General features: G+C 44.0%; 1 protein-coding gene across 7 annotated transcripts in view; it reads left to right on the top strand.

Moving 5' to 3' along the window:
• Nucleotides 1-14313, top strand: part of LOC147614800 (uncharacterized) — a 55772-nt gene that overhangs the window by 22821 nt on the left and 18638 nt on the right. For all 7 annotated transcript variants that reach the window (XM_086780157.1, XM_086780156.1, XM_086780155.1 and 4 more), the window contains exons 3-4: nucleotides 6023-7052; nucleotides 7128-7186. In XM_086780157.1, coding sequence (XP_086636283.1) covers nucleotides 6023-6902 — 880 coding nt within the window. In that variant the 3' untranslated portion in view covers nucleotides 6903-7052; nucleotides 7128-7186. The remainder of the gene's footprint in view (nucleotides 1-6022; nucleotides 7053-7127; nucleotides 7187-14313) is intronic.

The following is a 14313-nucleotide window of genomic DNA, read 5'->3' as shown; positions in this document are numbered from 1 at the left end:
GAATTTTTTCTTGCATATTGGGACACCCTCAAATTACCTTTGCTACGTATGGTAAACATTGCCTGGGAGACAAGACAAATGCCAGCTTCCTGGAAAAAAGGATTAGTGAAGCTGTTGCCTAAAAAACACTTATGTCAGTCTTTGGCAGACTGGAGACCAATTACCCTTATGCCGGTGATATACAAGATTATCAGTAAAATGGTTGTCGATCGCATTAAGGATTACTTGAATGATGGACTTCATTCTGCACAGTATGGATTTATTCCTCGCAGGCACATTACAGATAACATTGCAAATGCTTATATCGGCATTGAATATGCCAAATACACGCAGCAGGATGTCTTATTATTGCAAGTGGATATTGCTAAGGCTTTTGATACTATTAAATGGGGGTTCATTCAAGAAACCATGCGTGCTCTGGGATTTGGAGAAAAAATGCAGAATATCATTTACTGGCTTTATGCTGATAGTCAGGCGGCTTGTATATTGTCAGGAGATCTCTCAGAATCATGGACTTTGCATCGTTCAGTTAGGCAGGGATGCCCTTTAAGTGCTCTTTTGTATGCTATAGCGACGCATCCCATGCTTCTTTACATGGATCATTTGGTTGATACTGGCAGTCTTCATGGATTGGACATTCAGAATAGACGTCAGTTGATTGCTCAAGCTTATGCTGACGATTCTTTTTTTCTTCCTCGCAATACACATCAGGATCTCTCTACTTTGATGCAGGCTCTTTCTTTGTTTGCACTTGCGGCTGGCCTACAAATCAATTTTCAGAAATCTAAATTGCTGCCTTTGCATTCAAAACAGTGGCATAATTTGCTATGGCCAGGGGAAATAGTTCACTCCACTCATTTGATTCGGCAGTTGGGATATCCTTTGGGATGGACAGTCACTCGCCGTCAACAAACAGATTGGGTCTTGGCAAAGCTCAAGAAAAAGTTGGAATACTGGAAACTTGCAACATGGCCTTTGCATGTTCGTTTACGGATTCTCCAATCCATCTTGGTTGCCTATATTCAGTTCTACCTTCCTCTCATCAGGTTTTCTCAGGGGGAGCTGAAATTATTTATGTCCACCATCTTGGAGATATTCTGGAGATCGAAGCAGGGGAAAAAGAGTGTACGTTTGCTTTCGGCAAATCGTTTGTTGTGTACCCCTAAAATGCATGGAGGCTTGAATATCCTTAACTTACAGGTGCATATTCTTGCCCACAGAGGTAAACTGATGCTTCAATTTCTGGAAGGCACTCAGCCTTGGACAGCGATGATCCGTCATTTATTACTTCATCTGACGACTTCGGCTTTTGGCCATTGGCAACCTACTCATTGGGAATTTATTCTTGGTTACATTACTGGCAAAATTAAGGGCTGTCCTCTCATTTCTGGCTTACTTGCTGATTGGAAGCTTGTCCTTTCAAATTTAAAATGGAATGGTCGTGACTCCTTACAAGGCAACTCTCTCCGCGCTGAGAGCATCCATTGGTCCAAAGCATTTTCAGTTCCCCTGGCGGTGCAAGAACCCCGGCGTTCATATTTTCTCCACTCAAAGGGTGTTACCTCTGTGGGAGATGTCATCCATCCTGATGGCTCCCCTCTTTCTTTTCCACAGGCTGCTGCACATTATGGCTTGGGACCTCACTATCGTCGTCTTTGGCGTGATATAATTCAGATGCTTCAGCCTTTTTTGCCGATTCCACTGTTGGAAATTCGAGATCGCCTACAGGATTGGACTATCTCCTCTTTTGATTCTTCATGCCATCCCTTGAGGCTATCTGATATTACAGTTGCTGGTCTGTATAAACATTTGTTGCCATTGCCTTGGGTTTCTGAACGGGCAAATCTCTTCTGGCATATGCATCGGTCGTCTTTGTGGTGGAAAAGACGATTGCGATCTCTTTGGCATTCGAAGCTTCCTCTTCGACAACAGCTTTTTTTGTGGCGCGTTCTTTTGGCTGTTATTCCCTCAGGACAGTTTCTGGCACGCAGACATATATCCTCATCCACTTGCCATAGATGCTCTGCTTCCAGGGAGACAGTCATTCATATTTTCTGGAACTGTCCTTCTCGTCAGTTTTTTCTTCCTATCATCCAGCTTCTGCGGGCTAGATTTCCAAATATGAAATTTGGAAAGTTTTTCTGGCTATTTGGTCTTCATTTGCCCAAACCAGAATTCACTCTTTTCTTCTCATGGGTGCGCTACTGGGCTTTATGGACACTATGGAAAGTTCGCAACCATGGAGTTTTCGGTGATGCGGGTTTTTCTGCTTTTTCTTTCTTTCGGTACTCCCTGCATCAATCTTTCTTCGATTGCATGCAGGTTGACCAAATAGATCATGATGTATATTTGTCTTATATTGACATCTTCAGTTGATGTACTTTGAGACTATCTACTTTGGATAGTCATCTTGTAAATCTAATATACTTATGATTCCACCAAAAAAAAAAGTGTGTGTGTGCGCGCGCGCGCTTCCAAGAGTGCGGCATGGCATAGTCAAACTTGTGCCCAAAAAACATCTATGTTACCATATGTCAGATTGGAGGCCTATTACTTTGATGCCTGTAGTTTACAAACTCATTACCAAAATGATTGTGCATAGGCTTCACAGGATACTGGATGCGGGACTTCATCCTCATCATATGGGTTTGTGCCGCGAAGACAAATCCATGACAATATATCCAATGCCTTGACTGCAATTGAATATGCTAAGTATTCGAATCAAGATGTGCTTCTATTGCAGGTGGATATTACTAAGGCATTTGACACTGTTCAATGGGATTTTATCTCTCAAATCATGACCAAGTTGGGCTTTGGTCCCAAGATGGCAAAGGCAGTTTACTGGCTTTATTCTGGCTCTACTTCTCAGTGCATTCTTGGGGGTCATCTGTCTCGGTCATGGACATTGGGTATATCAGTTAGACAAGGCTGTCCTCTTAGTGCTCTCTTCTATGCCATTGCAATCCATCCCCTTTTAATGTATCTTGATCATCTTACAAACACAGGACAGATGACTGGTCTTAAAATCCCTGGAGCTGCATCTTTTCTGGCACAAGCATATGCTGATGATTCCTTCTTTATGCCACAAAATTCTTCCCGGGAAGTTCAAATGCTTATGACCACTCTTTCATTGTATGGCTTGGCAACGGGATTGTATGTCAATTTTGACAAATCTAAATTACTTCCCCTAAAACAATTGACTGGCATTCTATTCTTTGGCCGGGTCAAGTGGTGCATTCCAAAGATGTAGTCAGACATTTGGGATATCCCATAGGATGGTATATCACCAGGAAGCAGCTAAAATGGATCTTCCAAAGACTTCAACATAAACTGGAATACTGGAAGATTTCTACTTGGCCTCTTCATGTCAGGCTCAGAATAGTACAGTCCATTGTAATGTCCTATGTCCAGTTCTATTTGCCTTTGTTGCATTGGTCCTCCAGGGATATTTCAGCCTTTATGTCTCAAGCTATGGAGATGTTATGGAGGACAAAAACAGCTATGAAAGCATTGAGACCGATGAAGATGGAAATGGTGTGCTCTCCTAGGATGCATGGTGGACTTAATGTCCTCAATATAAGATATCATGTACTTGCAAGGAAGGCGACTATGCTGCATACTTTTTTCCGCCAACAACAGCCATGGACTTGTATGCTAGCATCCATGTGTGTCAACATGAGGACTTGTGCTTATGGTCATTGGATTACTGATCATTGGGAGGTTGTCATTGGGAGATTTGTAGGGAAGATACCTGGCTGTCCTTTCTCTACTGCTCTGATACTTGACTGGAAACAAGTACTTTCTAAGGTCAAATGGGCTCCTGATAATTGCTCGGGGACAAACTCAATAAGGAAAGAAAGTATTCATTGGAGTGCCATCTTTGACATTCCACTCGCTTTACAGGAACCTGTTCGGGCATACAATCTCATGAAATTGGGAATTAGATACATACATGATGTGGTAGATGATCAGGGCTATGTCTTATCTTTTCCTCAGGCCACTGCTTCCTATGCATTGGGAATGCATCATAGGTCTATATGGAAGAAAATTGCTGATTTATTACATCCTTTTCTACCTGTTCCTCCTATGGCTGACACAGACAGGCTTACGGATTGGCAATTGCAACCCTCTGCTACATGCACTCATCCTGTTCCTCTTCTTGCCTTAACCTCCATCAAAGCTTACAGGCTTCTTCAGCCTGCTCCATGGATTCAGCAACATGCTAATTCTCTGTGGCATATAAGGAAGCCCCTCTCATGGTGGCGGAAGAATCTCGGGATGTTATGAAAGTGTAAAATGCCATTGAAACAAAGACTTTTTCTTTGGAGATGTATGACAGACACATTGTCAGTGGGGGTCACACTTGCTAAACGTCGCATTGCACCATCCACATGTTTAAGATGTCAGGCTCCTTCAGAGACTGTTCTTCATTTGCTTTGGCACTGCCCGTGTTCTAGGATCCTCCTCAGGAGAATTTCAGATTATCTTCGGCTCTGTTTCCCGAGTCACAGATTTGGGAAACATTTCTGGCTCTTTAGCAGATTTATGAGGTCTTTGTCTCAATACTCACTATTTCTCTCTTGGGTGAGATATTGGGCTCTTTGGACAATCTGGAGTGAGCATAATTTGGCATACTTGGGTCGGCAGATTCGAGCCTCATTGTGGCAATCCTTATATGATGCCTGCCATGAGGGTGATATGGATGCTTCTTGCATAGAGCTTTTCTTTTTATGTTTCTGATCTTTGGGATACTCTCCATTTCGGAGACCTCCTGTGTGTTGTAGCGATGGCCACTAGGCGCACAGTTTGCGCCCAGCACACGAGAACTAGCTCGCGGGTGAATCTGCCCGTCACTGCAATCCAGCGCGCAATTACGCCTTCGCCCAATTCGACGCCTGTTATATTGACGTCTAGCGCAGGTCTACGATCGAAAGCCTTCGCCTAGTTGTATGCTACGCGTAGCTCTGCCTTCTTTTCGGCTCGCTGCTCACGCTCGACCTCCGCCTAGTACCAGTTATTACACCTTCGCCTACATTCGGCTATGGTCATCGCTTCTACCATGCCGTGCGCTGCTACTGTAGGCGCCTGATTGCTGCCTGTTGCGTTGCCTTGCTGCAAGCCTACAAAGTTGTGGAGAGAGAAGAACTACGCTTTCCTACGTTCAAAACAGACAGCTGTAGGCGCCTAGCTCCACCATCATGTTGGAAGTATGCTGCACATGCCATGCAGAGAGCTGCAGATTGGCTCTGATACCAGTTGTGTGAGAGAAACAGGAATTAGGGTTAGGTTAATTCATGTGTGGGAGACATACACAGAGAAACAACAAGGGAGAGAGAGAGAGAGAGAGAGTTGTGGGGATAAGTCAACTCATAATGATGTGAGTGTGTGACTCCCCTATCACACATGTATATTGCACTAGTACACATAGTGCACTTAGTACATTAAAAGTACTAAGTGTACTATGTACTATAACTTATGGGCTTGTACACACTATAAGGGTGGGCATAACGCCTTTACCCCAACACCTCCCATCATGTAAATTTATGAGCATATAAATATACTGCATTGGATATTACCAAAAAAAATGTGTGTGTGTGTGAGAGAGAGAGAGAGAGATTATTGTCTTCAAAAGACCCAATGAGTCTATGAGGCCAAAAATAGTACAAGGGTCCACAAGATATTGAGCCATGGAAAAGACTAAAAGAGACCAAAAGACTATCGTATAAAAGGATAGACTAGCTGTATGTCTATCATATCATCAACATCAGTAACATCATCATCATATATATATATGTATATACATATATATACATATATGTGTAAATATATATATATATATATATATATATATATATATATATATATATATATATATATATGTATGTATGTATGTATGTATGTATGTATGTATGTATGTATGTATGTATGTATATATATATATATATATAGAGAGAGAGAGAGAGAGAGAGAGAGATCGGTTCTAAAATTGGTTTGGACAAAATAATGCTATCATGTTTTGCAGTATACTGGATACAAAAGTTGAGCATATCAATGGCACTCTAGAAACAACTTTGGAAAGTGCTACAATGGCAGAGAAAAAATGCAATCTTCTCGGGGCAGAGCTTGTAAAAGTCTTCCGCTTGTTAGCGAATTCTGGTAAAGCCAGTCCTGAAAAGTCACATTCGTCCTCAAAAGGTGGTGAAAGCCGCTTTCGGCATCGTTTTCTAAAGCCTGATACACTGGCTACTAGAAGGAAAGACCCTCTTTCAACAAGTCAGATAAATCAAAAGAAGCACATCTCAAGAGAAGAAACAAAACCCTTTGATTTTAGGGGTATTAAGCTTCCAGAGCAACATGGCCAAGGTGGTTCAGGATCAGATGGTAAAGGCAAAGTCAAGACCAAGAATGAATCGTTTGGCGATTCTCCTAATAGCAGTTGTCAGCATAGAGAGTCGCATGCTGCTGCTCAAGGAGTTGAGACACATTCTAGAGGTGGTCCATCAGCTGCAGGAAAGGATATGCAAGCTGGATCAAAGAAAGCATACAGTGTGCTGCGCTGCAATTTTGAGACATTTGAATCAGAAAATAGTTGTGGTAGATCTGAATTCAATTCCACAAAGTCCGAAAACAGACCTAATAAATCTGCTGGCAAATGGGCCCAGGTCTCAAAAGTGCATCAGGATTCCAATGAATGCACTACAGATATGCCTTTTGGAAGTGGTAAGCTAGGAGATATGTTCCCAGAACCACAGCTTAAGGTCCACAGCAAGAGAGGTGACAATGACCAGGGTAGCAACCCTAGCCATTTGAGCCCAGTTAAAAATTCCCAGAAGACCGACTTCCGTTTAGATTCAGGAAGAATTCATGTTAATGTAAGCCACAGATCACGCTTATTTAAGTAAAACCAAAGAGAGCGACAACGAAGAGCTTCCAACGTGAGAGGTACAGCTATGATCATCCCCATGAAGGGGGAGAAGGCAGGACACTCAATGTGGGATTGGGACTCCATTGATGAGCTTGAGGATATCTGTACTACGCATCTACTGCTACAGGTAAATTGTTTTTGCTGAGATTTTCCCTTTGTCTTAGAAATGTTTGTGTATAAATGACTAGTTCCTCCTTTTCAGGTCTTGTGGCTTAAGAGAAACCAAGCACAGCATCAAACCAGCCTTCTGACATAAAACAGGTGTGTAAGCTAAAAATTGTGATTTATGCCATCTTGTTTTGCCTCTATTTCTTGGCCTCCTTAATTTGAGTCAGATGATGATGAGTGTTATTCAAAGCTAGCTTATGGAAGCAAGGCCTGGTTGACCATAGTGCCAAATCAGTATGACAAAAGATGCCATCTTGAGTGTGACCTGTCTTGCATGTGTTCTCAAAGGCATTTTGATTGGTCCAGCCTGTTGCCATTCTACCCCTGTTATCTGCGGGGGGTTGATGGAAGCTCAATTTCTCAAGTGTTTGAATGATGGTAGACTTTCCCTTTAACCACAAGGGGCCTCACATTTCCTATGAGGTTTTCTTCTCCGCTGATGTTTTTCTTTGTCTTAGTGAGGAAGTTTTGGTCTCAAATCCACTCGCTTGCAAAACTTCTTAAATCCACTCGCTTAGTGAGAAAGATTTGGTCTTAAATCCACTCGCTTGCAAAACTTCTTAAAAACCAACATAAGCTGCTGCTGTATGAGAAACTAGTACCATGCAATTTGCATGCATGAACTGTTGAATCATGTGCCTTTCCTCAATAGTCTATGCATGGCCTGAGTAAAGTAGGATAAGAGGAGCTACTTAATATCATCTAAAATGTCATCAAGCATGTTCATATTGTGACCAACTTGTGTCCCATCCATTGGTGCTGCACGTCTTGGGCCTATCCAAATAGCCTAACATATCCTGCCGCTAATCTTGCCTCTGCGGCAATAGTCCATGTCCACATGCTAGGCCATAAATGTATGCATGTGACATCCCCTCCAACTAATCAATCTTGGATCACTGGGGTATACAATGCACCTTTGGTCCACTTCCGTATCCACTGGCCCGATTTTTTAGACTTTGTGTCCAAAACACAGTGGCTCTATCTGTGCTAACCAATAGTCCTAGAACTCATCCGAACCATGAAGGAAACTTGGTTGATCCTGGAACTCATCCGGACCATCAAGTGAACTTGCCTGTCTTTTTACTTGGAACTCCGGCACACGGGTCCCATGCTCCAGATTTTAATATAAGAGAGCTTTTGAAAGCCCCCTCTCCCGCCCCCACAAACCGTTTCTGGAAGACAGCACGCGGGGGGATGCCCTTAGGATCAGAGCAGGACACCAGTCATGTTCTCTCCAGACTGTAAGTCCTTGGGAGAGCTGGGGTTATCACTAGACGAATCTGTGTCAGTGTCATGTGACTTGTCTTTGCCCTTATTTGAAGACTTGCCCTTGTCCTTGGCTTTGCCTTTGTCCTTTCACTGACAATCCTTTGACAAGTGGCCTTTCTTCCCACACTTGTAACACCGACTCCGAACTTTCTTCTGCACTGTCGAGAGTGCCTGATCAGGTCCAATAGACGATGAAACTTTCAATTTCCCCTGAGAAACTAGGGTGGATTCCTCTTCCAAGAGGAGAGTACACAAATCATCAAACTCAAGGGAACGTGTTGTGATCTGAACCCGCAAAGCTCGGGAAACCATGTCATAATCTGCAGGAAGCCTGATGAGGAGGAGAGCAGCTAACTGAGAACAAGTCAGGGCAGTACCCATTGCCACTAATTGGTCATGAATTACCTTAACCTTCATCACAAACGATTGCATGGAAGTCCCTGTTGTAAACTCTAGAGAAAAGAGCTGACCCAGTAGGTTGACAGACCGCATTGTAGAGTCCCGTGCATATAGGTCTTCTCCAAACAGAAGCAGCACAATCCAATGTTTGCACGGCGGGGGAGACCTCCGGTGAGATGGCTCGTACTGTTAGAAGTCATCTCCTGTCTATTTTTATACACCAGGGCCTTTGTTGTGGGTGTGCCCACCCTTATGAGGTGTTTTATCATTTTTCCTCACTCCTTGTATTTTTTCCCTATTTTTCCCCATTTTTCTGTGGTGTGGAGGGATGCCAGATGTTGGCAGAAGTCTCTGGTGGCTGGCCGACTGCCCATTCAGCAGTTGTGTGGCTGGCCGACTGCCCAAACAGCAGTCGTGGAGTTTCCTCTGCTGGCCGACTGCTTTATTCAGTTGTGGAGGCATTTAACTGCTGGCTGACTGCCTTATGCAGTCGTGGAGAGCCTCTAGAGCAGGCCGACTGCTTGCATGGGGCATATAAATAGGCCCCATGCCCCCCACCACTTTCTCATTCAATTATTTGCGGGATCTTGTGTATAGAGAAGAGTTTACACACATATTTCTCTGTGTTTCTTGTGCTGTCTATTTTCTGCATTCTACTTGCTCTTGTCAACCCAAGTTTGGTTATCATTTCCGCTGCATATTCTGACATGGTATCAGAGCCCTAGGCTCGTGATAGATCTTGGGAGTTTTCTGAGCAAGAGGGGGATCGTTAGGTTGCTGATTGGTGGACTGTTTTGGACTGTTCGGGAAGAGAAGTTGCAAGAGGAAGGCGGGCTAAGGTGCTGGACAGCCACTTGCAGGTTTTAGAGATTTTTTTTGGACTGTTCGGGAAGAGAAGTTGCAAGAGGAAGGCGGGCTAAGGTGCTGGACAGCCACTTGCAGGTTTTAGAGATTTTTTTTTTCCCACCCACCCACCCTTTTCTGATCCCCGCGGTGGCAGATTTACTAGAGATGGCTGAGAAGCACGTGAAGATTCCGACTCTCCCCACGTTCCCAGTCGACCGTCAGTTGGACGGGTCCAATTACGGCATCTGGAAGGTCATGATGGAGTCTGTGCTGGAGTCATATGACCTTGCTGATTTCATCATCATCGGGGTTCCACGGCCGGAAGCAGAGGAAGGGGAGTTACTGTCGATGAGGAAGGACCGAGAGGCACAGGCACACATGTGGGATCGTGTCAACGCCAGGGTCCGGTCATTTATTTTCCTCAACTGCACACCACAAGTGATCAATCATGTAAAGCACATGACGCTGGCGAGAGGCATATGGGAGCACTTGGCTTCTCTTTATAACAGGGTATCACCCATGAAACGGATCTCCTTGGAAGTGCAGATGAACCCTGCAAAGTCCTCGACGATGCGGGAACATATTAACAAGTTGCAGGCCCTTCAGCCATAGTAGCAACGGAACGGGAACAGGAACGGAACGAAAGCACCACCAGGGGAACGGGAACGAGAAAAAGGGGGAACGGGAACGAGGGGGAACGGAAACAGGGAACGACCTAGATAATTCCTAGAAATGACGATAATTCTTAACATACAATGCTCATTTATATAACCAAATCAGAGACACACTAAAGTCTAGTGCACCATAATTTGCATGGCTAGATACTAACACTGAATAGATCTCACAAGTCAAAATAAATTAGCCCACATCATACATGACATAAGTGACAAAAAGCACAAAATGTGGCCCACATGGCACAGCCTAGATAAAAGAAACAATCCAAGTCCAAAGTCCAAGCCTCAAGGTGACATGCAAATAAAAAGGAAATATCATGCATGGCTACTGCCAGTGATGCCATCAAGGAGACTATCATCTATGTCATCCAAGAAAGCCATATCATCAAGACCAACATCTGCAGCATCCAAATCTTCAATCCCATCCTGACCAGGATCTGCAAGTCCATGTGTCTCCTCATCATCCGAGGACTCCTCATCAAGCAATATAAACTTCTCTGGTTTGGGAGATGCCATATCACCAAGCAAGCGCAAATTAGCACTTACAAAAATCAAGTCATTGACTTGTTTTGTCCCAAATTTGTTCCTCTTCTTGGATGCAACATGGCCGAACACACTCCATAGCTGCTCAATCGGAGAGGAGCTTGCACCTTGAGATAAGATCCTTACTGCCAATGATTGAAGCTGTGGTGTATGAGCCCCATAATCCTCCCACCATAAAGCAGCCCCTATCTTAAACCTATCTCTTGAATGGGAGAATTAGGGTTAGGTTTTCATGTGGGAGACATACACAGAGAAGAAGGGAGAGAGAGAGAGAGAGAGAGTTGTGGGGATAAGTCAACTCATCAAGTGAGTGTGTGACTCCCCTATCACACATGTATATTGCACTAGTACACATAGTGCACTTAGTACATTAAAAGTACTAAGTGTACTATGTACTATAACTTATGGGCTTGTACACACTATAAGGGTGGGCATAATGCCTTTCCCCAACAACCTCCCACTTAAAGGCAAAGTGCCCTTAAATGAAGGAAAAGAAAAAATCAGCATGTACATAATAATATACAAGGCTGAAACTGGCCTCATCCAATGCCCATCAAGTGTCTGCAATGAGCAAACCGCTCCGGAGGCAAACTCTTTGTCAACAGATCAGCCGGGTTGTCATCCGTATGAATCTTGACAAGCTGAATTTGCTTATTCTCTATCACCTCTCTGATGAAGTGATACTTCACATCCACATGCTTCGTCTTTGCATGAAAGACAGGGTTCTTTGCCAACTGGATGGCACTCTGACTGTCACAATGCAACAATGGAATATCCCTGTATAACCCAAATCAGCCACTAACCGAGATAGCCATAATGCCTCCTTGCAAGCCTCTGTGGCTGCAATATACTCGGCCTCTGTAGTAGATAAGGCAGTGCACTTCTGCATCCTGGATATCCATGACACAGCACCTCCTGTGAATGTAAACACATAACCGGTAGTAGACTTCCGATTATCTGGATGACCGGCATAATCCGAATCCGTGTAACCATGCACTAATGCATCCTGTTTGCCAAAACAAATGCACATATCCTGTGTGCCCTTCAGGTATCTCATGACACCTTTCACTGCTTCCCAATGCTTCTTGCCAGGGTTGGCCATGTATCTAGAAACCACTCCCACTGCAAATGCAATGTCCTGCCTAGTAGCAACCATGGCATACATGAGACTGCCACAAGCTGAAGCATACGGAATCTTGGCCATATCAGCCCTGCCACTATCTGACTGTGGGCTGTCCATAGCACTGAGTTTCACATATGGAGGCAAAGGAGTACTAGTCTTCTTCCCCCCATCCATATTGAACCTCTGCAAAACTTTGCCAATGTATTCCTTCTGAGACAAATACAACACATGCTGATTTCTGTCCCGAAGTATCCGCATACCCAAAATGTGATTTGCATCACCCAAATCCTTCATATCAAAGGTTTGCCATGCCATAAGGTTGAAAAATCATGCCCGGTATCTCCTCTAACTGTGGGATATCCATAGGGATATCTTCTGCCATCTCTGGCTGTCCATTTGGACCATTTTCAGCACCATTTAAGGGCTGGTTTTGCTGCTGTAATGGCTGATTTACAGCCCTTGGTTGTTGTCCATGATGTCCATCATCATCAAAGATGACTCTGCCAGGCTCCTGTTGCCTTGCAGGCTCCTTATACATGCATGTTTCATCAAAAATGACATCATTGCTGCGTATAATCTTTCTATTCACGGGATCCCAAAGTCTATACCCCATTTCACCTCTGTCACCATATCCTAGGAATATGCATTTGTGAGACTTAGGATCAAGTTTGGTGCGTATTTCCCTGCGTATGTGCACGTACGCAACGCAACCAAACACTCTCAAGTGCTTGTATGACGGAGGCTTCCCTGTCCATACGTCTTCTGGCACTTTCCCACCAAGCCTCGTGTTAGGTGACCTGTTTATAAGATGAACGGCTGTCATAACAGCTTCAGCCCAAAAACCATGAGGTAACGCAGCATGTGACAACATAGAACGGACCTTCTCCTGAATGGTCCTGTTCATCCTCTCTGCTGTCCCGGTTTGTGGAGGATCATAAGGAGTAGAGAGCTCCCTCTTGATGCCTTTAGCATCACAAAAGTCCTGAAACTGTTTGGACATATACTCTCCACCATTGTCGGAACGCAAAGCCTTCAGTGTTTTGTCTGTTTGATTCTCAACATAAGCAACAAACTTCTGAAACACTGAGAATGTATCACTCTTCAAACGAAGAGGATAAACCCACACCTTGCGTGTGGCATCATCAATAAAAGACAAAAAATTTTGCCCCTCCCAAAGAAAGCTGAGGCATCTCACATACATCTGTATGCACAAGCTCTAATTGAGCATCTTTCTGTCCAAGAGCTTTCTTGTGGGGGCACTGGAGTTGCCTGCCATATATACAATGCTCACAAAACTGAAAACTTGAAAACTTTAGAGAAGGCAAGTAACCCAAACGAGACAATTGCTCCATTCCTTTGACACTCATGCGTCCCAACCGGCTATGCCACATAGAGATTTCCGGCAGCTCAGTTGCATTTACATTAGCATGGTGACAAACACCTGCATGCATGAAGTAAAGAGTGTCCACCTTAGAGCCTTTGGCAACAACCAGTGAGCCCTTACTAATTTTCCACTTTCCAGGACCAAATGTGGTAACATAATCAGCATCATCAAGCTGTCCAGTAGAAAGCAGGTTCTTCTTGATCTCAGGCACATGCCTGACATCATGGAGCATAAGCTGTGAGCCATCTGAAAACACAAGCCTCACATCACCTCTGCCAAGAATCTTGCATGCATGGTTATCACCCAAATAAACTACTCCTTCATTGCCAGCAGTATACCTGACAAACAAGTCTCTGCAACCTGTGACATGAAAGGTGTCCCAACTCTCTGGCAAAGTGAATAAGAGAAAAGTGGCTTTGAACTCATCGTCCATTGCCAACTTTTGATTGATAACCTGGCTGACAATACCATTAAACTCATTTAGATGGGCTGCCATAGACGCCCCTTCCTTCATCTGAAGACCTATGAGTTTCTTCAACCAATACACTTTGCTTGAGGCACTTTGCTGGGCATACAAGTCCTGCAATCTTTGCCACATTCCCCAAGCTGTCTTCTCTTCACGAATGCTGAAAAGTAAAGTGTCTGACACAGACAACATGATGGTGGATCTTGCTAGCTCATCCATATCTTCCCACTCTTTAGCAGTAAGAGAAGCGGGCATTACACCCCTTTCTTTGATAGGCTTGTGCTGCTTCTTCTGGAGCAACACATTATAGCACTGGGTTTGCCAAATATCATAATTATGTGAGCCTTCAAGCTTCTTGATGTGAAGCAATGAAGAGCTCTCACCTGGTTGCCATAGCAATATGCAACCTGTTAATGCCTGACTCCCTGCAAAATGTGCAAACACTGCACCAAAAGCACACAAAGTGCTCACAGTTGTTCTCCCAAAGTTTATCTCCCACTGCGGAAGCACAAATGC

The sequence above is a fragment of the Cibotium barometz genome, chromosome 41 (genome assembly GCF_041138505.1).
Source record: "Cibotium barometz isolate CiBa-2024 chromosome 41, ASM4113850v1, whole genome shotgun sequence".
Classification (NCBI taxonomy): Eukaryota; Viridiplantae; Streptophyta; class Polypodiopsida; order Cyatheales; family Cibotiaceae; genus Cibotium; species Cibotium barometz.
This window is presented reverse-complemented; position numbering and strand designations above follow the sequence as displayed.